The sequence below is a fragment of the Dipodomys ordii genome, unplaced genomic scaffold (assembly GCF_000151885.1).
Source record: "Dipodomys ordii isolate 6190 unplaced genomic scaffold, Dord_2.0 Scaffold2, whole genome shotgun sequence".
NCBI classification, from domain to species: Eukaryota; Metazoa; Chordata; class Mammalia; order Rodentia; family Heteromyidae; genus Dipodomys; species Dipodomys ordii.
The window spans coordinates 28500460-28526547 of NW_012267218.1; the positions used below are offsets into that span (position 1 = coordinate 28500460).

Here is a 26088-nt window from a genome sequence, read left to right on the forward strand (position 1 = left end):
CTGTAGCTCAAGTGGTAGAGCGCTGGCCTTGAGCTGAAGAGCTGAGGGACAGCGCCCAGGCCCAGAGTTCAAGCCCCACGACCGACAAAAAAAAAAAAAAATCAGGTAGCCCAATTGGTTCTATCTAATAGCAGATGGCCACACAGCAGTCACACACAGACAACAGAGAGATCACATGGAAAAATAAGAAGCCACGGAGGTTAGGGAAGGCCAGGTTTTGTCTTTTAGAACAACTCTTTTACAAGAACAAACTCAGGATCTGGGAGCTACCTTAACCTCTGAGAACAGGGCTCCTAGCAAGGCCTGACCAGTCTTAGTAGACCCCACCTCTCTAAATATTCCACCACCTTTTAAGACCACCAAACAAAAGGCCAAGCTTCTAAAACATAAATCCTTGGGAGCCACATCCAAACCATAGCAACAATAAATATATGAATTTCTCTCTGATTTTTGTTTTTTTATTCTGTATCCGTATTTATGTCACTGTGGTACTGGGTACTGCTTTTGTTTTCTGTCTTTGTCTTTGAGAACAGATCTATATTGCCTAGAGTGGTTTCAAATCCCAGGCCCAAGTGACACCCCTCCCTACCCAGTGCTATAATTCAGAATCAAACTGTTTTGATGACTGTAGTTTTATATTTTGAAATTAGGAAGCATGATGCCACCATCTTTGTCTGTGTTCAAAACTGTTTTGACTATTTGGGAGATTAGGAGAAAATGGCAGTTTGAAGCCAGTCTGGGCAAAAAGTTATGGGGACTTCCATCTCAATCAGTGAGTCAAGTGCATTGTATAATATGTATTCCTTAGGAACTTGCTTCTGGATCCAATTTATTCCTCCTGTCTTATCTTTTCTTGTGTGTGCAGGTTCTTGTCTCTCCTACTTTCCCAGGTTTTTACTAGCTGTGGATCTCCTCCTCTTTCATCTCTTCTAAATTTTATTTATCTTTGATGTCTAAGTTCCACATTCTGCTTCATTATCAAGTTTTTTGTACTGCCATGTCAGCCCCAATTTATTTTACCTTCTTTTGTAGTGCATGTTCTTAACTTCTAGCTGGAACTTGTTTGCCTTGCAGAGCCATATAAATATTTATATAACAATGTCTAAGCTCCCAGCTGTTCTATAAAGCTTCTTGAAAACAGAAGTATGAGCAGAAGACAGATTTGATCAGAGATACTTTGGGAAATAAAACAAACTATTACCTATGGAGAGAAGACAAAAGCAAATCAATTAAAATACTGGATTAAAAATCCATGTTAGTTAGAATATATGCTTAGAATGCATTTGGCTAAGGGATTAGATCCCCTGGACTGCAAAGTAATAAAATAAAATAATATAAAACTTCAATATACATATATTTACATATATATAAATCCATATTAGAAATAGCAAGTGGCATCATTCAATTACCAAAATGACTTCTTGAGCAGTAATAGATAAATGACCTTATTCCTCTGTATCCCTACTATCTCTGAAAATACTGAAGATTGTTACTCAGCTACAATCTTAAAATCGTAAGTGGAAAAATTCTAAAACATATCATGGTCCTGTGGAACACATGTCATGCTAAAGACTGCAACTTGCTTCCCATTTCTAACCTTTTCTTAGCAACACAATTTTAGAATTCAGTTTGTGCTTTGTCACTTTAACCACTACCTACCTGTCTCCAAAAGAACACTCTAAGAATAGGATGATAAAGGTCAGGTTACATATGATAAGGGTGCTATATCCCTTTATTTCTCTGAGTAATTTCAAGTCCCGAGGACAGAAAGAGGGTTACCTAAATACTTACCTATTTGTCAGAAATAGGAAAAGGACAGTAGACAACATATTTATTTTATTCTCCCTCTTACCACAGAGAGCTATTTGTATCTACAATTAACTTACTTACAGAAGTCTTTGTTCAACTTTATTACTTCATAGTGCCCACCATGGAGCTTTAGAAAGAGGGAATACAGTCAGAGATCTATTGAAGACCTATGAGTTAATGAAGTATTCGGCAGTAACAGCATCCATCAACAAAACATAGGGATACAGCAATGAGTAAGTCATGATTTTTCCTTCTGAGGCATTTTCAGTTGTGAAAAAGAAATACTAGTTAAACAAAGAAAAAATATACTAGGCATATGGAAAGAAGTAACATCTAAAATTAATCATTAATAGCTACCTTTTACAGAATGCACCAAACATTACATAAAGAACATTATAGACATTATCTCATTTAATCCCCACACCCCCCATGAGTAAGATATTATTATTCCCATTTCTCAAACAGGGAAGCTAAGAGTTTAAACTGGGATAAATAATTTATGCTAGGTTTTCAAATTAACAACAGTGGGACTCTGATTCAAACCAATATCTAACTCCAAAACTAATACTTCATATTAACCACCAGGTTCAAGGGAGTCAGGACTAAGGATGGTAGGAAGTACCCAGGCACCAAATTTATTTTGAAAATGGGACAAAGACAATTTGCTGAAATATGAGCAGCAGTGTTTTAAAGAGGTATTGGATAATACCTTCAGGACCAGATGACCAAATGGAAGAGAGATAACACCTCAAAAGTATGTCCCTTATCCAGATACAATGAATAGTATGTTTTTACAAGCTCCTCTAGCCAATTTTTATGAGCTCTAGCCAATTTAGGCAATAAAAAGTAATTTTAATTTTTAGTTTTGAAATAATTTTAGATTTTACCACAAAATTGCAAAAAGAATACAGACTTTTCTTTTCCCAGCTTCTCCTGTGTTACTATATTACACACCATAATGTAACTGTCAAAAACCAATGAACTAGGAATGATGTAATACCATTCACTAAATCTTGAGTTTTCAGAAATTATCAATAAAGCTATTGTTACATCACTTTATACCCCATATATACACATTTATGAATTGTCAACGTATAGGTTTTAAAATATGAGGTTTTAAAATATGAAGGAAGGAAGAAAAGTTGGCTTCTATAAAAATTTTTATATTATCAATGTCCTGATTATCAAGAATCCCAAGATTGGCCTCTGGCTTAGAAGATTTGCTTGAAGGACTCAGATTACTCAGAAAATCTGTTGTCTTCACAACCATATTATAGTCAATAAGCCATCTCTATGCCTTATTACAGCCAAAAGATAGAAGTGAAAAATCAGCAAAGAGGAAATGCATAAGCAAAGTCCAGAAGAAAATATGGACAGCTCCCAGGTGTCCTCTCCCAATGGAGTTGCATGAACATGTTCAATTGCCTCAGCAATAATGTGTAACAAGTTTTCCTGATGTCAATCAGGAAAACTGGTCCAAGCTAGGTGTCTGGAATTTTTATTACAGGTCAGTCAGAAGGCATGTAAGGGCCTGTCTAACTGACCTCAACTCTATAGATTCTATGCCCCAGAAGAAAATCAGTATTTACAAGTCATGTGGCTTAGATTACCTGATCAAACTGCTACCTATGGCACAAATCCTCAGGTATATAAATGACTCTTATGGAGCTGGGAAGGTGTTCAGTGGTAGAGTGCTTGCCTTGCATGCATGAGGCCCTGGGTTCAATTCCTCAGCACCACATAAGCAGAAAAAGCCAGAAGTGGCACTGTGCCTCAAGTGGTAGAGCACTAGCCTTGAGCTGAAGAGCTTAGGGACAGCGCACAGGCCCATAGTTTAGGCCCCACAACAGACAAAAAAAAAAGGAAAAAAGAAAAAAGACTCTTACAAGGAAAAAATTATCCCAAGTGCTTAGAACTCATCTCCCAGGAGCTAGTCAGGAAGAGTCATAAAGAGAGACTTGGGGCCTAAGTCTATGGGTCCAATTTTAGCCCCCTATCTGTTTATAAATTGTTGATAGCAGTGCTAAGTGATTCTCACAGAAACTATATTGCTGCAAGGCCTAAAATATTACTATCTGACCTTTTATGTAAAAATTACCCTGACCCCTGGTCCAATGAGCTAACTGAGTAAAGATGAGAGTGGCTTCATTAACATATAAAAATCTTAGAACAATCTTATAGGAAACCAACTATTACCGTTTCTGTAAATGTAGGTATTCTCTAGCTGTAAAATATAGGTATCCAATGTTAGATAAAAGTGCCCTTTTCAGCTTTCTCAAGCTCATCATTTGTTCAGTTATATGTGAAAGCTAAAAATATTTCAGGACTGGGAATGTGGCTAAGTGGTAGAGTGCTTGCCTAGCATGCATGAAGCCCTGGGTTCAATCCCTCAGTATCACATTCACAGAAAAAGGTGGAAGTGGTATTATGGCTCAAGTGGTAGAGTGCTAGCCTTGAGCAAAAGAAGCTCAGATACAGTGCCCAGGCCCCGAGTTCAAGCCCAGGACTGGCAAAAAAAAAAGAAAAAATTCATTCAAGAGGAAAAAAAAAATTAACCTGTTTTCACTATCAAGGAAATACTGTTAAAAGAAAAAAGCATTGCCTTCTAACTTTTCTAAGAATCCATTGAGAAATGGACATTACACTGCTATTTGATGATTAACATTTTTTTCTTCTCTTTTCTTTTTGGGGCAGAGCCTTGACTAGGCTAGCCTCCACATCTCACTAGGTAACACAGACTGGCCTCAAACACATAATCTCTCTGCCTCAGTCCCCCAAGTGCTAAGGAAAATAGGCATTATTATTCCTATGTTATGCATTTGAAAACTAAATTAATAAGCATGATTACATGTAGAGAGTGAAGGAGTCCAAGCTCTAATCCAGATCTATCTGACTCCAGGAGAAACTTCTAAACTTAAATTCTCCATGAAGAAAAAATTACCTTTGAAGGGGATTTCACTATAGTACAATTTTCAGAGACAGTGCTCCAATGACATGAAATGAATGAATGAAATTACTTACTTGAATGAAATTCTGTGCCTTATAGTTACTCTATACCCTACTACTAATCACGTGGTATTTTACTAGTATGATTTTTTTGAGTGGTTACTCTCCAAACATATTAGAACAGTATGTATTATTGTATATTACATAATATATACATATTAGGACTGTATATATTATGGACATTAGAGGTGTAGTTTTTAAATCTCTGCTTCCCTAGGACTGACTATTCTATATGCTTACTTACTTGAATACAATTAACATTGAACAAGCTTTCAAAACTGCAAGAATTAATTTTATCCACACAGAAGCACACAGTCTTTTTCTGCACACAATGAAATAAGCAGAGTGAGTTAAACACATCTAATATGTATGCAATATGTTGTTGTAATATCAGGGGGCTGAAGATTATTATTGCTTAAACTTTTAGAGGAGTTAAGCAAAATCCCAAAAAGTCAAGCAATCATGTATACATTTTAATTAAATAGTAAAAAAAATGGTCCTAAGTCAAGAAAAGTGATGTTACTATTATTTTGGGGTTTTTTGTTTTTATGCCAGTCCTAGGGTTTGAACTCAGGGCCTGGGCACTGAATCTTGAGCTTTTATATTAAGGCTAGCACTTACCACTTGAGCCCACAAGTCTACTTCAACAATGGGTTTCTTTCTTTCTTTCTTTCTGTGGGGGAAGATAAGAATCTCCCAGATTCTCTTCCACAGGCTGACTTTGACCTGCAATCCTCAGATCTCAGCTTCCTAGTAGCTAGGACTACAGGAGCGAGCCACTGGCACTTGGCTTATTATTTTATTTTAGAAGAGGAAAATAAGTTGATTTTTAAAACAGATTAATATTTAATAAGGTGCTAAATAAGTTAAAAAAATCAAAATTTCTACAAATATCATAAAAGAAAAAGCTGTGTTAAGTCCTTAGTGCTATTAATCAAAAAACGCTATAAAGAGGTCAGTATAATAAGCTGTCAGAAAAAAAAAATAGCCCTGGCTCCAGTTTCCTGTGACTTAAACATGCTCTGAATGTTCATAAGGTTTCGAAATGTTAGTAACCTGAACATCTTGAAACTTGGAGAAAGGAATAAAGCTATCCATCAGGACCAAATGTCAGAAATGTAAAAACATTTGGGGGTATTAAAAGTCCCTAAAATTCAGAATTCTATGTACTACTTCACCCTATTTTTTAAAAGAAGATTTATTTCATATAAACTACTCCAAAGAGTTTTTGTCAATTTCCACAACACTAATAAAATGTGATCTAAATCTTGACTAAGATAATAAATTGTATTATACAATACAGATGAAGAGAACAAAACAAGAGCTTGAGAAATCAGGTTTTCTGCAACCCTGGGGGAGAACATTTGTTCTCACATGCTTACAAAGACACAAGTCATTCTGGGGTTGGGGATAGAGGTCAATGCTTGAATGCTTGCCTAGATATTTGATCTACAATACTACCAAAATAAATAAATAAAATACATATTACTGATCTTACTTTTGACATTGAAACTACCTGAGCAAAAATTAAAATAAATTTCAGATTTTAAGGATGTGGCTCAATATTTTCCTTAAGGATTATTACATTTCCAGAAGATTCTAATATGCCAGCAATATTCACTAGCTGTCCAAACAGGCTCATCAACAAAAACATAGTTTTAAAAAAAGAAACAGGGGGCTGGGAAGGTGGCTCAGTGGTAGAGCGCTTGCCTTGCATGCATGAGGCCCTAGGTTCGATTCCTCAGCACCACATATGCAAAAAGAAAAGAGCTGGAAGTGGCGCTGTAGCTCAAGTGGTAGAGCGCTAGCCTTGAGCTGAAGAGCTGAAGGACAGCGCCCAGGCCCAGAGTTCAGGCCCCACGACTGGACCCAAAAAAAATAAAAAGAAAAAGAAAAAAAGAAACAGAAAGAAAGAAATGTTCCAGAAAGAAAAGTTAACAAGAGGCTAAGAAACTACTACATTTTGTTTCTTATTTATAAGTCTCCACCAGAAAAGTGGTAGTAGCACTGTGGCTCAAAGTGATAGAGTACTAGCTTTGAGTGACAGAGCTCAGGGAGAATTCCTAAACCCTGAGTTCAAGCCCCACAACCGACAACAATAATAATAATAATAATAATAATAATTCAAGTCTGAGAAACCCCCCCCCAATCTGCAACTCAAATACTCAGAAATATTTCTGAGTATCAATTTCTGCTGTGTGTTGGGCACTATTCCTCATGTTTAGAGTAACAGTTAAGAGTAGACAAAGAACCATTCTATAGAGTACAAAGAACACACAAGCAATAAACATTCAGCTATAATATACAACAGTAAAAACTGTTATGAATAAATCTAAAGCATAGAAAGAGAGATTGGTAAGGGATGAGTATGGACTAATATGTACATGGTTAGGCAAGTCCTCCCTATCAGGAAAGGAAAACCATACAGCTGTTCAGAGGCAAGATATTCTTCGGTAAGGCAAAAATGACTGCTAGCATGTCTGCAGAACTACAAGGAGGCACAAGGTTAGCTAATTGGAAAAGTATAATGAACTACAGAATAATAACTGTATTTTAGGAAATGTAGTTCCATATGAAACCACAAAGCTAAAAATTTCATAATTTTCTACTCAGATGAAGGAATTAGGCTAGGAAATTTCTAACATCTGCTAAAGGAAGCATTTCTAAAGATCTTTGAAAAAATGCCAACCTTTTGTGCTATGTAAGTATATAGCATATTAAACATTTATCTCTAAGCAGAAAAACACGGTAAAGATGTACAGCTACTAACTACCTGTTCTTTCAAAGGGCTCTATTCAAAACAAAGGGGCTAGAGACATAACTTAAAACAAAAGAGTTCCTGCCTAGCAAGTGCAAGGTTCTGAGTCCAAACCCATCCATAGATAAATAGGTAGACAGATAGAAAGATAGATAGATAGATAAATTGGAGGGGGTAAGAGGAGGAGAGGGAGAGGAAGACAGGAGAGGAAGGAAGAGAGAAAGAAAGGAAGAGAGGGAAGGAGGGAGGGAGGGAGGGAAAAATGAGGAAGGGAAAACAGGCAGGGGGATGGGAAGGGAAAGAGAAAAGGAAAAAGAAAAGAAAAATAGAAAGGAATAAAGGAAACTAGTCTCAGGGAAGAAAATTATTTTGGAAAAACTGAAAAGTATTTACAATTACTATTTTAAAAGAAATACACAATTTCTAAAAAGTATATTTTCACATTTTTCACAAGTTAGGTAAAAAAACAAGTTGAATTAATAAGCACCTAACTATACGTAAATGTCCATTCAATCAAGTACTTCTGGATGTTTTAAATGCCCCTATTATCCTTGAGTAGAGAAAATATTAATTCAAATTTATTACTTTAAATACTACAGGGAGGGGCTGGGAAGGTGGCTCAGTGCTAGAGTGTTTGCCTTGCATGCATGAGGCCCTGGGTTTGATTCCTCAGCACCACATGAGCAGAAAAAGCCAGAAGTGGCACCGTGCCTCAAGTGGTAGAGCACTAGCCTTGAGCTGAAGAGCTAAGGGACAGTGCCTAGGCCCAGAGTTCAAGCCCCACGACCAAAAAAAAAAAAGAGAGAGAGAAATTTAAAAGATCAGCAGTGGGCTGGGAAGGTGGCTCAGTGGTAGAGCACTTGCCTTGCATGCATGAGGCCCTAGGTTCGATTCCTCAGCACCACATAAGCAAAAAGAAAAAAGCCAGAAGTGGTGCTGTGGCTCAAGTGGTAGAGCGCTAGCCTTGAGCTGAAGAGCTGAGGGACAGCTCCGAGGCCCAGAGTTCAGGCCCCATGACTGGATCCAAAAAAAAAAAAAAAAAAGATCAGCAGTCTCCAAGGTAAAGTTTATAGAACTTAATTTTAATCCAAATTATGAATTTTAAAAAAACATTTAAGTATATAGAACTTTATGTATGTCATATTTTCTCCTGTGACTTTTTGTTTGGCTTTATCATCTAAAGGGCTACATGGCTATTTATACATATCCCTTATGTTGTAAAGATCTAAGATTTTAATTTCCCAAAATCAAATTTAAAAACTATAAAACCTCAATCCAATTTTATCTCATATTAAGGAATTTTCTTCTGTTTGAACAAGCCATGACTAAAATTGAAAAACTTAAGCTGGGTATGGAAGCCTACACCTATAAGCTCAACACTCAGAGGAGGAATTAACACTGGCTATACGGCCATGTGTATGTGACCAACTTGAGCAATACATCTAGACTCTACCTCAAAATATAAAAGAAAAGCTTAACAATACTAACGGTTGTTATGGCTATAGAAGTAAAATCCCAAGAGAAAATGAGGGAAGGGAAAACAGTGTTTAAAGAGAAATGTACTAATTACCTTACTTATGTAACTATAACACCACCCCCCACCCCCCCATCCCCTCACCCCCATTAATCATTTTTACAATAAGGATATTTTTAAAAATTTTAATAAAAGCACAACCCAGGGAATCAAAAAAAAAAGAAGAAGAAGTAAAACCCTCCCACAAGCTGGCAGATGAAAGTAACACTTGCTATATCCTTAGGAAGCATAGTTTGTATACCACAAACCCGTTCAACAGTGCCTTCACATTCCCTGATAACAGCACTCACAACTGAGAGCAATACTGAGTCATTCCAGGTTTTTTTACTGGTGCTTTCATTACTAGTCTTCCAAACATACCCTAATGGTTGACCGTCTCACAAACCAAATCCTACTTTACACAAAAGAGTATTTTTTTTTTTTGGGTCCGGTCATGGGGCCTGAACTCTGGGCCTGGGCACTGTCCCTCAGCTCTTCAGCTCAAAGCTAGCGCTCTACCACTTGAGCCACAGCGCCACTTCCAGCTTTTTTCTTTTTTCTTATGTGGTGCTGAGGAATGGAACCCAGGGCCTCAGGCATGCAAGGCAAGCGCTCTACCACTGAGCCACCTTCCCAGCCCCACACAAAAGAGTATTGAACACAACAACATAGGATTTAGTCCTAAAATATTTACCAAACTGACAATTACTACAGTAAAAGAAACTTCATAAAACGAGGCATAGGCTAGCCCACAGTATTTTACTACTTAATAGTCATCTCTGTATGACGAATGTGATATAAAACATATACAATAGGAAGTGGTGCTGTGGCTCAAGTGGCAGAGCACTAGCCTTGAGCTGAAGAACTAAAGGACAGTGCCCAGGCCCAGAGTTCAAGCCCCACAACCAACAAAAATAAAATAAAATAATTAAAAAAAAAATATATATATATATACACACATAACAATAGTCTATTGTAATTGTAAACTGTAAACAAATCAGTCCCTGTCTCAAATTATAAAAAGGGTAAAATAATCTCAGCAAATGAAGTAATTTGCAGTGGGGAGAGCTGAGGGAGGGAAGGAGTTGGGGAGGTGGGGAGGGAAGGGATGGTAGAGGAAAAACAAAGGAGGAGGTAACAATGCTCAATAGGAAATGTACTCATTACCTTACTCATATAACTGTAACTCTTCTGTACAGTATCTTTACAATAAAAAATATATACAAAAAATGAAGTAATTTTAGAAAATAGTATTTACTATTGCAATTGAGCTGTACATCCTTAAAAAGTCATCAGTTTTACATTTTTCTCAATTTTATTATTTGATATTATAAATCAATGAAGTTAATACAAAAGATAAATAAGAGTAAAAGAAAAACTTACTGGGACTGAAAACTCCTCTGCCAAGTGTTTCAGCAAAGATGCTTCTTTAGCCAACAATTTGTTCCTTTCTCTCATATTGCCTTGAAGTTGTGTGTCAAACTCTTTTCTGACCACAGAAGCAATGGAGTCTATAATCACAAGTTTAACACCTTTTGAAATAATTTCTTCTTCCAAAGATTGAATCCTATAAAAGCAGAATTCATAAAATAATAGACAAACTTAAAACCTAAGTTAAAAATAGCATGTTAAAAGTTCACTTTTGCCAGGTGTCAGTGGCTCATGCCTGTAATCCTAACTACTACTCAGGAAGCAGAGATCTGAGAATTGTGGTTCAAAGCCAGCCATGGCAGGAAAGTTCATGAGACTCTTATCTCAAATAAACTACTCAGAAAAAGCTGGAAGTGGTGCTGTGGCTCAAGTGGTATACCACTAGCCTTGAGCAAAAAATGCTTAGGGAGAGTGCCTAGGCCCTGAGTTCAAGCCTCAGGAGAAGCAAAAAAAAAAAAAAACACTTTTTTAAAAAGTTAACTTTAAAACAACAGCAAATTGGTCCTCTCTACGTTACTTCCTAAGTTACTTCTCTAATATATTTCCCATAATTCTCATGCATGAGATTTTTTTTCCTTTACTCAGAAGCTGGAAAAATGAAAAACAAAAGATTTTTTTTAAAAAAAGATTATTTTGAAAGCACTGCTAAATTAATACAATGAAAAACAAACCAGCATACCGTTGCAGAACTTCATCACAAGTGAGTTCCCGATAAAGATGAACTTTACTACTTGTTAAAATTAACTTTTCTTCAGTGTCAAAATATCCGGGAAAGCGGGATTCCGCTATCTCAATCAGCCTACGTGAGAAAAACAGTACAGGAGAAAAGAATCAATGATTGCTGAACCTCTAGTGGATTTTACTTGGGAAACTCCTAAGCTGGCTTATCAACAGAGCGGGTTTAAGAAATGGCTGAAAATGTAAGCCATGAATGTGATTTGTCCTTTTCCAAAGGGTAGCTGTTAGAGCATGAGACCAACAAGGGCTTTTAGTTCTCATCTTATCTTGAATAAGCAATATTGTGTCTAAGGTTTATATTCTTGGGAATAAATGTTTAATGAATAATATTTTGCCTCACAGCTATAAGATATATTAGTGAATAAGAAAATGCTTTCAGGGAGCTGGGAAGATGCTTAGTGGTAGAGTGCTTGTCTTGCATGCATTAGGCCCTGGGTTCAATTCCCCAGTACTACATAAGCAGAAAAAGCTGGAAGTGGCACTGTGGCTCAAGTGGTAGAGCACTAGCCTTGAGCTGAAGTGCTGAGGGACAGTGCCCAAGCCCAGACCACACGAACAGCAAAAAGAAAAAGAAAAGAAAATGCTTTCATTTTCCAAAATGCACAAAGTATATCTGAACAAATAGGGTATATAATCATTTTAATAATCAGATATCAGTAAGTCATCATGTCTCATTGCTTTAAAAAAAATATGCTTTCTCAATTAAAAATTAACTCCTATCAAAAAATTATCTTCTACTTAATGAACTATTGTTATCTTGACAAATGAATGCTCCCAGTTGTTTTAGGAAAATGATTTTTCTAAACATGAAATCATGACCTCAAGCCTAGATCTAATAATATATGAATGTATAAGAATTACAAGTTGAAACAGAGGCCAGCAATAGCTTAAGAAGACATGGGAAGCATTACCAGAAAATGACAAGTGTTTAAGGTTCAAAATGTTAAAAATACAATTCTTGGAGTATAACTGTCTGCCAGTTAAAATGACACTTTATCAGCCCTAGTACTTAGCCTTCCAAGGGGTCTAGCAGGAGAGACTGTAAACACAAAAACCATCCTATATTTTATGTTCCATTTGGAGACACACAGTACAAAAGAAGAGTTTTCAACTCTAAACAGTTGAAGAGTTCTAAGAAGAGACTGATGACTTCAAACAGATAAACAAAATAAGTTTCTTTCATACGGTGTAATCCAAAATGACAGGGAAACACCTAAAACAGCAAAAAAAACAGAGAAATAAAAAGAAACTAGCCAACAACTTTTTTTTTTTTGGGGGGGGGTCCAGTCGTGGGGCCTGAACTCTGGGCCTAGGCACTATCCCTCAGCTCTTCAGCTCAAGGCTAGCGCTCTACCACTTGAGCCACAGTGCCACTTCCGGCTTTTTTTTTCTTTTTTGCTTATGTGGTGCTGAGGAATCGAACCCAGGGCCTCATGCATGCAAGGCAAGCGCTCTACCACTGAGTCACCTTCCCAGCCCGCCAACAACTTTTGTAAAGTATATTTTAAACAACCTGAAAAGAAAATAAACAATTAGGTAGAACAGAAAAAGAAAAAACATGCTTCAGGAGTAAGAATTGGGTCCAAATAAGTGTAAAGAGAGAGAGAAAAACCAAAACTGACATAATCATTTAGAAGTGCTATAAGGGGACAGGGATTAAAACAAAAGGAAATAAGATGAGGAAAGCCGGAAGAAGTAATAGGCATTCAAATAGCAGAACTGGCAAATTCTAAAAGCCTGGACAAAATATACATAATTTTTTAGTAAGGTAACTATTTGTTAAGTTTACCGCTCATCATTAAAAAAAAAAAAAAGCTATAGTGTTTCCTACAAAATTTTAATAGAATAGGTATAGCAACATCTACCAGAAACATGAAAGCTTTTCAAAACTTAGATACCCAGCTGGTCAGAAACCAAATGGAGAATATGTAGCTCATTGGATCTCACCCACTTCCTTGGATGGTAAAAAGTTCTGGAACATAACACAGCTATCTCATGGTGATCAATGCATAGTAATCAGTAGAAATGGTGATCAGTACATAAACTATCTTTATTCAGTTACCATGTTCAGTTACCTGTAGTAAATGGCTGTTTACACATCAATATGCCACAGTTTTCTATATGCTTCTTTAAATGTTTTTATTTTAGAACCATCTGAAGAATATAAATCAGAACTAAAGATAAATGTATCCTATGCATAAGGATTCCATATGCCTCTTTAGGGAAAGCAACTTAAGTTATCTTTGACTCCCATTTCAAAACAATGCCACCTAGTGGACACCTTCTTATAAAACAGGTTCCTTTGAAAGGATACACAAGATTTATGTATTCAACATTTATACTAGGCATTGTTTTAAGAGCTAAGGATATAGTAATATAACAGAGAGAGAGAGGGAAAAAGAGGGTAGAAAAGTAAAAAGAAAAAGCAAAAGGGAAAGGAAAGGGAAGAAAAGAGAAGAGAAACAAGGAAAGAGAAAAAGTTCTTTCATCATAGAGTTTATAGACTATGGAAAAAGACATAAAGCATAGAAGCAAGCACTATTTTGTGGAGTTTTGTCCTATGGTGACATTTAAGGAGAAAATTAAAGGAGATGAGAAGATAAACCAGGTGGATATCCAGTGTGACAGAGTGAGAATAGAGCACTTCTGCAGTGCAACTTACTGAATAATTTAAGGCACTGGGAAATAAACATCAACCATAAAAGAAAAACTAAAGGATTGAATATAACAACAAAATCATAGACATAAATGATATCATCACCAAAGCTAAAGTATAAATGAAAATCACAGACATTAGTATCGATAAAATGCAAAGTATTTACATAAATCCATAAGACAAAAGACAAAAAATATGTAAAGTATATTTGTAATGTACCAAAGAAATATAGTCAATTCATACATGAAAAGATTTGGACTACTGGGCTGGGAAGGTGGCTCAGTGGTAGAGCGCTTGCCTTGCATGCCTGAGGCCCTGGGTTCAATTCCTCAGCACCACATAAGCATAAAAAAAAAGCCGGAAGTGGTGCTGTGGCTCAAGTGGTAGAGTGCTAGCCTTGAACTGAAGAGCTGAGGAACAGCACCCAGGCCCAGAGTTCAGGCCCCACAACTGGACCCAAAAAAAAAAGAAAAGACTAAGGAAAAGATTTGGACTACTATAGTTCAAACAATGAGATACCATTTTTCCTATAAGTATGACAAAAATTAAAGAAAGAAACAAGAAAAGCATACGATTAAAAAAGTCTCAAAACAGTGTAGGTTGGAATACAACTATTAGACTATTTCTAGACAAATGTGGTAATTTGTATCAATATTTTAAATAAATAGTTCCTTAATAGGTTTCTGTTCAATTATAGACATCAATATAAAAGGAAAACATAAATATTGTTTTAAAAAACTGTAGGGCATTATTTTTGATGCCTAATGATGATGAAACTTCTAAATTAAAATCCAAAAACCATATAGCAACAACTTAAAACTCTATTCAACAAAAGACATCACAAGATGATAGATGACCAAAAATAAAAAGATATTTATAATGCATTAAGCTGGCAATATCTACAAGTTGTACAAAAACTCCTGTGAATAGAAAGGAAACTACTGGATGCCTGGTGGGAAGTGGGGTAAAGATAGATTCATAGAATAATGCTCAATAGCTAACAGATGTTCATTGAATGGTTGAAGGTATTACTTGTAACCTTTCTAGAATCAATCATTTTTTCCAACCAGAGTTGAGTAGAAACAGAAATATATGCTACCTTTCAGCAAACTTACTAGCCATATGATCTTGGGTATGTCATATCACTTCTGAGTCCCATCCTTATTCTTAAAATGGCACTCCTAATTTTCAACCTGTTTATCAACACAGGACTATTGTATGGACAAAGTGAGATGCCAGTTCATCATGCTAAAATATGGTCATCTATAAAAAATGTCAACTGGACGTTTTTATCAGTATCAGTATCAGCATCTCTCATATCACACCCCATTCAGCATCCCAAGACCCCACTCATTTATCATTAGAAAAATCACTTCTTCCTGAACCTCTATACAAATTTCCAAGGCACCTACTAGGTAGAAAATTCACCTGTCTTCCTCCTCAGACTGTGTTATGATGCAGATAATATCATTTTAAGGGATTATGCTGTAAGGAAAAAAAAAATTAGCCAGGTGCAGGTGGCTCACACCTGTAATCCTAGCTACTCAGGAGGCCAAGAATTGAGGGTCACGGTTCAAAGCCAGCCCAGGCAGGAAAGTCTATGAGACTCTTATTTCCAATTAACCACCAGAAAACTGGAAGTAGCACTGTGGCTCAAAGTGATACAGTGTTAGCCTTGAGCAGAAAAAGCTCAGCGACTGTGCCCAAGCCTTGGATTCAAGCCCCACAACCGAACAAAAAGAAAAAACAAAAAAACAAAAAACCTACCTTCACTGCCCTGACTCATAAAATCCCCCCAAAAAATATTTCTGAAAACACATTAAAAAATATATTTTTTAGGGTCTGGGAAGGTGGCTCAGTGGTAGAGCGCTTGCCTTGCATGCATGAGGCCCTGGGTTCGATTCCTCAGCACCACATAAGCAAAAAGAAAAAAGCCAGAAGTGGCGCTATGGCTCAAGTGGTAGAGCACTAGCCTTGAGCTGAAGAGCTGAGGGACAGCACCCAAGCCCAGAGTTCAGGCCCCACGACCGGACCCAAAAAATATATTTTTTTTTAATTTCTCCTTGAATAAGTCCCAATCAGTTGCTGGCTGTAAGAGAACATACTGCTAACTTCATAAAATCTTCTTCCCTACAATCTAACTTAACTTACTGTATTCAAAAACCTTACATCCTTCTCAGCGTCCCCTGTCTGGAGCAACTTATTCCTCACAGACAAAGAATGCCAGCTATTCCTTGACCCATCTCTTCCTTCAACAGATGCTTTTATTCTTAACCTCCACTTCCATCTTTTTCTAATTATCTCCAATAGGGAAAATAAATTATTTATTCAATATTTATATACTAAAATTCTTATAGTTGCCAAAATATTCATCGGTTTAAAATATGGGGATGGCTCACTGGATTAATCTATTTATCCATATTTTCAAAATATTTGTAAGCATTTGGTATCTAAGACTATATCAATTTTTAAGTGTTCTAATAGGTAAAACAAAAAGACATTTTCTAAATCTAAAAAAAGGAATCGAGAACTCTGCCTGCTTAGCTTAGCATTTCCCTCTCCCAAGGAAGCCTCAGTATCCAAGGGGTTAAGCCCAGATTATATATTTATTTTAGTCGGTTGTAGGGCTTGAACTCAGGGTCTGGGCACTCTTTGTACTCAAGGCTAGCACTCTACCACTTGAGCCACAGAGCCACTTCTGGTTCTTGAGTGGTTAATTGGACATAAGAGGCTCACAGGGACTTTTCTGCCCAGGCTGGCTTCAAATCCCAATTCTCAGATCTCAGCCCCCCTAAGTAGCTAGAATTACAGGTGTGAGCCACCAGCACCTGACTCATTATTTAATTTTTAAACAGTCTGGAGGTATAATTCATATATACATTAACATCCCATCTTGTATTATTTTCTAAAAGATGTGTAAAATAAACTAGCTAATGCATTGTTGGGATTTGGTATTTTGTTCTATTTCCTGTGCCATAGTGGGGCTTGTTCAGGGCCTAGGCACTGTCCATTAAGTTTTTTTCCACTCAAAGCTGGCACTTTACCACATAAGCCACAGCTCTCCTTCCAGCTTTTCTGTGGTTAATTAGAGATAAGAATCTTATGCGCAAGCTGGGATCTTGTGGTTCACATCTGTAATCCTAGCTACTTGGGAGGCTGCGATCTGAGGATCCTGTTTCTTTTCTTTTTTTTGTTGGTCATGGGGCTTGAACTCTGGGCCTGAGCGCTGTCCCTGCACTCTTCAACTCAAGGCGAGCTCTCTACTGCTTAAGCCACAGCACCACTTCCAGTTTTCTGGTGGTTAATTGGAGATAAGAGTCTCAAGAACTTTTCTGCCTGGGCTGGCTTTGAACCATGATCCTCAGATCTCAGCCTCCTCAGTAGCTAGGATTACAGGCGTAAGCCACCAGGACATGACTATTGCACTTGATTTGTTTTTTAAATAGGGACTCACTATGTAGCCCAAGCTGTCCTCAAAATCAAAGTCCTCCAGGTTCAGCCTTTCTAGTGCTAGGATTATTGGCATGCACCACCACTTCAAGCTATTTCATGAATTTTACCCTTTTTTTGGTAGTGGTACTGAGGTTCAAACTCAAGGCCTCATGCTTCCTAGGTAGGTATTCTATCACTTGAGCCATGCCTCCAGCCCCTCTTTAATGTAGTTTAAACAAATAGTTTTAATTTATTCCTCCTTTCTTCCCAACCCCCATCCCCCATTTTGGTTTTTGGTACTGGAAATTGAACCCATTTATTCTTTCTTTTGTTGTTGTTGGTAGTGGTGGTGGTGGTGGTGGTTGTGGTTGTAGGACTTGAACTCTGGACCTGAGTGCTGTCCCTGAGCTCTTCAGCTCAAGGCTAGTGCTTTACCACTTGAGCCAGGCACCACCTCCAGTTTTCTGGTGGTTAATTGGAGATTCATGGTCTTTCCTGCCCAGGCTGGCTTCAAACCATTATCCTCTGATCTCAGCCTCCTGAGTAGCTAGGATTATAAGCATGAGCCCCTGGTGTCCAGCTCATTTGCTCTTAATTTCCTTCTTTCTTTCTCTTTCTTTCTTTCTTTTTCTTTTTGTCAGTTGTGGGCCTGAACTCTGGGCCTGGGCACTGTCCCTCAGCTCTTCAGCTCAAGGCTAGTGCTCTACTACTTGAGCCACAGCACCACTTTCAGCTTTTTCTGCTTTTGTGGTGTTGAGGAATCGAACCCAGGGCCTCATGCATGCAAGACAAGCACTGGACCACTGAGCCACCTTCCCAGCCCTCATTTGCTCTTTCTTAATACAAAGATATCTAGCTATAGTCTACTTGGATCACTTATACCTAGATTCACTTTTCTTTTATTGGGGAGAGGAGGGGGGCAGGGGGGAATCTGGTCGTGGGGCCTGAACTCTGAGCCTGGGTGCTGTCCCTCAGCTCTTCAGCTCAAGGCTATCACTCTACCACTTGAGCCACAGTGCCACTTCCGGCTTTTTTCTTATGTGGTGCTGAGGAATCGAACCCAGGGCCTCGTGCATGCAAGATAAGTGCTCTACCACTGAGCCACCTTTCCAGCCCCAGATTCACTCTTCTTGAGTATTTTAGTGTTCCCTCATATTAACCCTTCACTTTCTCATTTGAACAGATAGCTAGCTTGCTTTGTAAGCACAAAATGGAGACAGTACTAAAACACAAGCTAAAATATATTCCTCTTTAAGTCTCATATTTCTCTGATCTCCTTCTTCCCAAAGTCCCGGAATGCTCTACACTGTGGTTCAAACTGTGACTTACCAACCCAACATCCATTTCTACTTCACCCTTTCTATGACAGTCTTCAATTTTATCCAGCCAACAATTAACAGGCCCCAGGCACCTCATCATAATTATTATGATGATTTTTGCCCCTCATTTTTCCTTTCTTCCTCACATATTGAGGTGGCTCGGCAAGATATCTACAGGAAGATTGCTGGTGATGAAAACGACATCTTCAGAGAGGAAAAAGTATGTGGGGTAGGAGGAGTACATTTTCCCCATAAAAAAATATGTATCTGAGGGCTGGGAGATAGCTCAGTGACAAAGCGCTTGCCTAGCAAGTGCAACGTCCTGGGTTCGATCCCCAGTACCAAAAAAAAAAAAAAAGAAAAGACAAAAAAATACAGTTAAAAAAAAATATAGATAGATAGATAGATAGATAGATAGATAGATAGATAGATAGATAGATAGATCTGAGCCAGGCACTGGTGGCTTTTGCCTATAATTCTAGCTGTTCAGGAGGCTGAGATTGAGGATTGTGATTGAAGCCAGCCAAGGCAGGAAAGTCCATGAGACCACAGTGCTTAAACTCGGGGCCTGCACATTGTACCTGAGCTCTTTTTCTCAAGGCTAGTACTCTACCACTTGGAGCCACTTCCTATTTTCTGGTGGCTAATTGGAGATAAAAGTCTCACAGACGTTCCTGCCCCAGCTGGTTTTGAACCGTAATCCTCAGATGTCAGCCTCCTAGTAGAGAAATATTTTTTTTTAAGTTTTTTTCTCTCCCAATTATTTATCAAAATCCAAACAAGTATTTCACCCAGCAACTGACTGATAAGACTTTTAAATCTGTCTTACTTCTAAGGTTCCTCCTCCTTTTTTCATCTTGATCTTATCATTTCTCCATTAAAGACACCAGGTTTTTTGTTCTGACATTTCCCACAGTTTGTACTTTGTTGATTGCATCTCTCCAGAGCAGTTTGTTTCTCACTCCTCTATTATGTAAACTGGTAGCTGGTCTGAAGGCTTGATCTTATTCCTATTTAGTTTTTCTTCTAGCAGGAGGGAGCTCAATGACATTCAATGTTTTTGCATAATTCTAGCATCCTTTGATGTTCAACGCCTAGGTCTATTAGATTATTTGGACTTGTAGTTTGGGGATATTCTACCATTCTTTTTCACTTATTACTGGAATCCTTCCATAAAAAGAGCTATTTGTTTTTCAGTAATACAGTTCATATAGAAGAGGATTTTTTTTAATATTATCAAAATAGGCTGGGAAGATGTCTCAATAGTAGAGTGCTTGCCTTGCATGCATGAGGCCCTGAGTTTGATTCCTCAGCACCACATAAGGAGAAAAAGCTGGAAGTGGCTGTGTGGCTCAAGCAGTAGAGCACTAGCCTTGAACTGAAGAGCTCAGGGTCAGCGCCGAGGCCCAAAGTTCAGGCTCCACAACTGACAAAAAAGAAAAAAATAAATAATAATAATCAAAATAATAGGTAGCTTCTCCAGAACTGCTAATTAATTAGTTCCTTTTTAACTCTTAATATCATTATAGGCTAATGGAATTAAGTAGTTCATGCTTAATTCCTTTCTTTTTTTGTCATTTTTAATTGGAGATAAGAGTCTCATGGACTTTCCTGCCTGGGCTGGCTCTGAACAGAGATCCTCAGATATCAGCCTCCTGAGTAACTAGGATTACAGGCGTGAGCCACTAGTGCCCAGCCTTAATTCCTTTCTTATTCTTGACACTCAGCTTATTTGATCTTACTTCAGGTTGACTTTTGAGTTGTTTGGCCTGCAAATTTTACTTACTTCTTTACTATCTAGTATAATGTTTTAGACTCAAAAATTTCCCACTCCAAAGCCGGGCGCTAGTGGCTTAAGCCTGTAATCCTAGCTACTCAGGAGGCTGAGATCTGAGGATCGAGGTTCAAAGCCAGCCCGGGCAGGAGAGACCGTGAGACTCCTATCTCCAATAAACCACTGGAAAACCGGAAGTGGCGCTGTAGCTCAAGTGGTAGAGCGCTCGCCTTAAGCTGAAGAGCTGAGGGACAGCGCCCAGGCCCAGAGTTCAAGCCCCACAACCGACCAAAAAAAAAAAAAAAAATTTCCCACTCTATATTGAGAAGCAGTCATTTCTTAGGGAATTCTTATTCCTTTTGTAAAGAAATAGCCACTGAATTTCAAAATCTGGAGTAACAGTTACTATGTGTCAGTTACTGGACTTAGCTTTTTTAATGATGCAAAGGTATAACAAACTCCAAAAGTTGATAAGCCGATAACATATACTCAAAAAGAAGAGAAAATCAAGACAGACCAAACAAAAGAAATAATAAGCTCTAAGCAAAATAATCAATTTGGAATTTACTTGATCAGATCCACTTTGTTCTAAATGGTACTGTTTAGAGAGAAATAAAGGAAAGATCTGATTCATAATGATACAATTACAGGAGTCCAAGTACTATTCCTAAGTATACTTTGACCAGCAGAATCGAATCAATCTCCAAATGTATACACATCCTAGTTAATGTCTATTCACTAATATTTTACTTCCAACTAGCAAGTACTTTCAAAGCAGCTGATCTTTTCCCTTTCTTGTTAGTCTTTTTCTTTCCCCATTTTCTGCCAGCATTCCTCAAAAACTGCTTTACCTTCTACATTCCAAACCTTCTGTAAAACCCAGAAACCCATTATACCATCAAGAAAAGGATAGAAAAGACAAAAATAAACTGCTTCTTGTGTTTTTTTTATTCCTTTAAACATGTGACATTTTTTAATCTTAAAAATACAATAAATGTTAAGCTATTTGTAAATGCTCCATACTGTATGAAGGTCATAAAAGTAAAGCAACATAATGGAAAATAATAAAATAGCCTACCTTTCAGCACTAAATGCAGACTCTGTGTCAATGTACACGACAGCTCCTTCTAAACCTCCCATGTTGGTGGGTAATGTGGCCAGTACACTCATCATTATGCAAAACTGGGTTTTTCCGCAACCTGGTGGACCTGTAATCTAATTTTAAAAATTTATATAAACACAGTAAGCCAGACAAAGCAAATCCTTTTAGGAACTTGCTGCAAAAAACAGTCCCAACTAGCCTCAGAAAAGAATTCAGCCCTGCTACCCTAACACATCCATTGTATGTAATAAATTAACTTTATCCCTAAGCATCTAGATTGGTATTAGTTATGTTCTATTCTTGGAAGGAATTGGCAATGTCTATGTTTTGTAATTCAGATGAAAAACTATAATTAAGACAGGCTAGAGTACTCATATATTCATTTTTTAACTATAGGGATTCCTTGGGAGGAATTGTTATTCTTGTAGAATGAATTAGCTCTGATCAGGGAAGATTATTATAAATCACAGCTACTTCATGTTCTTTATCATTCTGCACAGGCCATTTCCCTAGGTGATTCTCCATCATATTGTGGACGAAGCTGGGAGGTGAGGGTCAGCAAGATGCCAGTGCCAGTTGTATGAGCCTTCTGCTTCCAGAATTCTGAGCCAAATCTCTGTACCTTATGAAGTACTCAGCCTCTGGTGTTTTGTTAAAGTAAAATGGTATATACTAATGGACTAAGATGAGCTATTTTTTGTGTTGAACAATGTTTTATTTTAATCTTTTTACTGTTATTATAAAGGTCATGTACAAATGGGTTACAGTTGCATATGTCAGATAAAGAGTACAGTTCTTTTTGGACAATGTCATCCCTAAGATGTGTTTTTATAAAAATTAGCAAAATTGATACCATCCTAACATACTTTCTTGTATATCTGACATCATCTTCTATGTTACTTCTATATTGCTTAAGGATAATGCAATAATGCAATGGAAAAGCTGAAAGAATGTTACCAGAATATCCATCTATACTCTACAAAGATCATTTTTACTATATTTTATACTACATCATGCTACCCTTTGCTAATCTATCCATTAAGCAAAGGATCTATCTTAGGTTGTTGTTTTTAATGCATGTCAATTACAATGTGTTTTTCCCCAAAAGTTCAGCATTCGGACCATGATCTCAAGTTTAATATGTACTATTTTCTTCCCTTTTAGGTAAATTTGTCATTAAATGAGCTATACAAATGTTTCCTGCCACTTGATATATTCCAACACATACATATACACAGTCTATAATTTGGTTTTTATTTACTTTGTGATGCTGTGGATTGAGCCCAGGGTTCTATGAATGCTTAGAAAGTGTTCTAACTCTAGGCAGGTACATGCCACTCACATGCAACCCAAACTCTTATTATATCAAAACAGTACTAATGCAGGAAATCCTCTCATATACATTGCTTTATATTCAGGAAGTCTTTTCTTTGGGGAAATGTATCTTCTCTGGCAATACCTTTACCTCAGTGGCACACACATATACACATACAAAAAGTAGTTGTTAGCTGGCAATGGTGGCTCATGCCTATAATCCTAGCTACTCAGAAAGCTGAGATCTGAGGATCACAGTTCGAAGTCAGACTTGACAGGAAAGTCCATGAAACTATTATCTCAAATAAACTACTCAGAAAAAGCTGAAAGTAGAGCTATAGCTCAAGTGGTAGAGTGCTAGTCTTCAGCAAAAAAAAAAAAAAAAAAAAAAAAAAACCCTCAGAGACAGCCCAGGCCCCGAATCTAAACCCCAGGACTGGCACAACACAGAAGGAAAGAAGGAAGGAAGGAAGGAAGGAAGGAAGGGAGGGAGGGAGGGAGGGGAAAGAAAAAAAGAAAAATCCAATTTATCATTAATTCTAGCAAAATTTTTCCAGATAATGAATTTTGTATCACATGACTTCAAAGTGTCATGTGATATGAAGTTCAACATTTAGAAATATTTTAACATTCTTACATAGTAAATCTAATCAAGTCTGCCTTCCTGTCCCAAATGTTAATTTCTACTGTCATTAACTAGTATTTTGAGGAACAATATTAAAAAGTTATATTATCAATAATGAATAAATCTGCATAGACCAAATTATATTCTTTATAATTTCAGTTTGGGATTCTATTGTGGTTGATTTTTACCTCATTAGTCATAGAAGGACCAGCTTCTCTCACATTTAAAAGTATGTATTTACTTATATTTTTATAACTACTATAGTCATCAATCTACAGTTTCTTTGCAGGAATCTTTTATGCCACTTGCCAGTTTTATGAGATAGTTTAGTTAAATCCATAAACCTTAACTAGATAACTATAAACTTGTAATTCACACTAATCTATAAAAAATAAAGATACAAGTCAAGTTCCTCCACCAACCCTCTCTTTTCACTTCCCAATACTTATATGGACCTTTTATAATCATCAAAAACAAGGCCCACATTAATCATTGCATATTAGAAAAAGGTAAACTTCAAGTTGAAAGAGGACCTTGAAAATGGACAAACACTTCAGATTCTGAGTAACAGAACAGAGAACTGACCCATAAATACCATCTATACAGCAAGTTTTGGACATGTTCTCAGATTTTAAAAGTTTAAAACTGTGAGATGCTTTGTAATTTTTTTTAGTGGTAAGATCAAACAGGTCAGCATTTTAATTAGTATGATGTTTATGAAAATATTGAGCAAAGTAGCATAAAATGTAAAGTAGCATAAAAATGTAAAGTTTTGATTTATTATTCCATCTTTAAAGAAACATGCTTCAAACTCGAAAAGTTAGCCAAATACAATTGCCACTTGGGGAAAACTGAACATTATATGCATAATATTAAGAAATATCTGAATTTGTTTGGGATTTTTGTTTGTATTACAGTCTGAATAATAACACTTAAACTATAATAACTAATTTCTAATTCCTTAGGCCTCTTCATATAGTCTTTCCTCTCTTTTAACTTCATAAATTTACAACACATGCAATATTATGGATTGCCTGGCATTAAATTTCATTATTTTTTTTCAGGTTTACTTAGTGGATGAAAACATTTCAACATTAATCATTTCTAGTTTCAGACAGTTTAGCCCTGAATTCTAGCACTCAAACCACAAAATTTCAAGCTGTATTCAGTTCCCAGTTTCAGTCCCAACAGTGGTTAGAAAAAGAAAATGTGCCAAACCAGAACAGTCTAAGTTATTTGCTTTTTGGAAACTCAGAGTGAATGTAACATTCACACACAGAAAACGCCAGTAAAATACAATTAGCTTTGTGTAGTTTGAGCCAATATTTTAACACTCCCACATGAGAAATACAAGAAAGAAAGAAAGAGAGAGAAAAAAAGAAAGAAGGAAAGAAAGGAAAGAAAAAAGGAAAGAAGGAAGGAAGGAAGAAAAAGAACTGAAAGACATGTTTTTTTTTTAAAAAAAAGAAAATAGGTAGGAAAAATCACTCAATTATCATTAAGGATTAATGAAATATCAGCAAAAATTAGTGGTTAGTTTGAAAGGGAAAAATTATATTCCCAAGGAAAGAAAGTCTAATTAAGCAAAAGAAAAATAAATAAAGCCTACTCACTTTAATCTTAAATTAGATTACATGGATAAAATGAATGTGAAATTTGGACCTACTGACCTAAAATCTTACCAAGTTAATGCTCAGTACATTCAGGAGAGGGCCAATAGAAAAGGACAAACTTTCAAGCCAACACTTCGCAAAAGAACACTTAAGAACTGTCCAGCTTGCGTCTGAGACAAGCTTGTAAAAACTACACATTTTTAAATGAGCCCCAGTACTTCAATACCTGTCTCTGGTTACTCAACATTTCTGTAGAAATATAATCAGGTCTTCAGACCTGCAGAATTCAGTGTTTAAAATAACTAACTCTCCAAACCCTAAAACCAAAAAAAAAAAAAAAAACTTAGAAAGGCCAGGTTGCATTTCATCTCATGAAAAAAAAGAAACCTTGATCTCAAATTACAACAGCATGTGGAAGAGATTTTATGTTGGATTCTCTCCACCACTCCTTCTTATTTCAATTGATAGCCACCAATTTCTAAGTGACAGGAAATAGAGAATGAGAGCAAAAATAAAGCAAGATTACATAGACATGACAAGTTGCACAGTGAAACAAAAATCGAACTATCAAGGGAGATAATCATTCATTTGAAAGCATTCATTCAAAACAAATAGAATTTACTAAACACCATATGAAAAACATTAGGAAGCTATTAAGAAGTATGTTTATTTCTTGAATAAGGGGTGAATGCAGAATTGGAAAAAACAATCCAATCAACCATATGTATTAAAATCCTTGTAGATTTTTAGGCACATTCTAGCTACCACAAATTAGGGAAACCATGCAACCTATGTATGTTTCTTTGGGTCTGGCTTACTTCATTTAATATAATTTTTTCTGTCTTTCCATTTCTTTTTGAATGGTACAAGATCATTCATTCTAATGGATGAGTAGAATTCCATTGTGTGTGTGTGTGTGTGTGTGTGTGTGTGTATCACATTTTCCATTAGTCCACTGAGGAGCATCTGGGTAGAATTCCATTGTGTGTGTGTGTGTG

General features: G+C 36.8%; 1 protein-coding gene across 3 annotated transcripts in view; it reads right to left on the bottom strand.

Annotated features, from left to right (window-relative positions):
• The window catches only part of Rad51b (RAD51 paralog B), a 527314-nt gene that overhangs the window by 487692 nt on the left and 13534 nt on the right, over nucleotides 1-26088 (bottom strand). For all 3 annotated transcript variants that reach the window (XR_001175093.1, XR_001175092.1, XM_013016744.1), the window contains exons 5-7: nucleotides 21515-21651; nucleotides 11197-11316; nucleotides 10470-10653 (exon numbers count right to left, since the gene is read on the bottom strand). Coding sequence is in view for 1 of the 3 variants with exons in the window: in XM_013016744.1 (XP_012872198.1) it covers nucleotides 10470-10653; nucleotides 11197-11316; nucleotides 21515-21651 (441 nt within the window). In the remaining 2 variants the exon portion in view is untranslated. The remainder of the gene's footprint in view (nucleotides 1-10469; nucleotides 10654-11196; nucleotides 11317-21514; nucleotides 21652-26088) is intronic.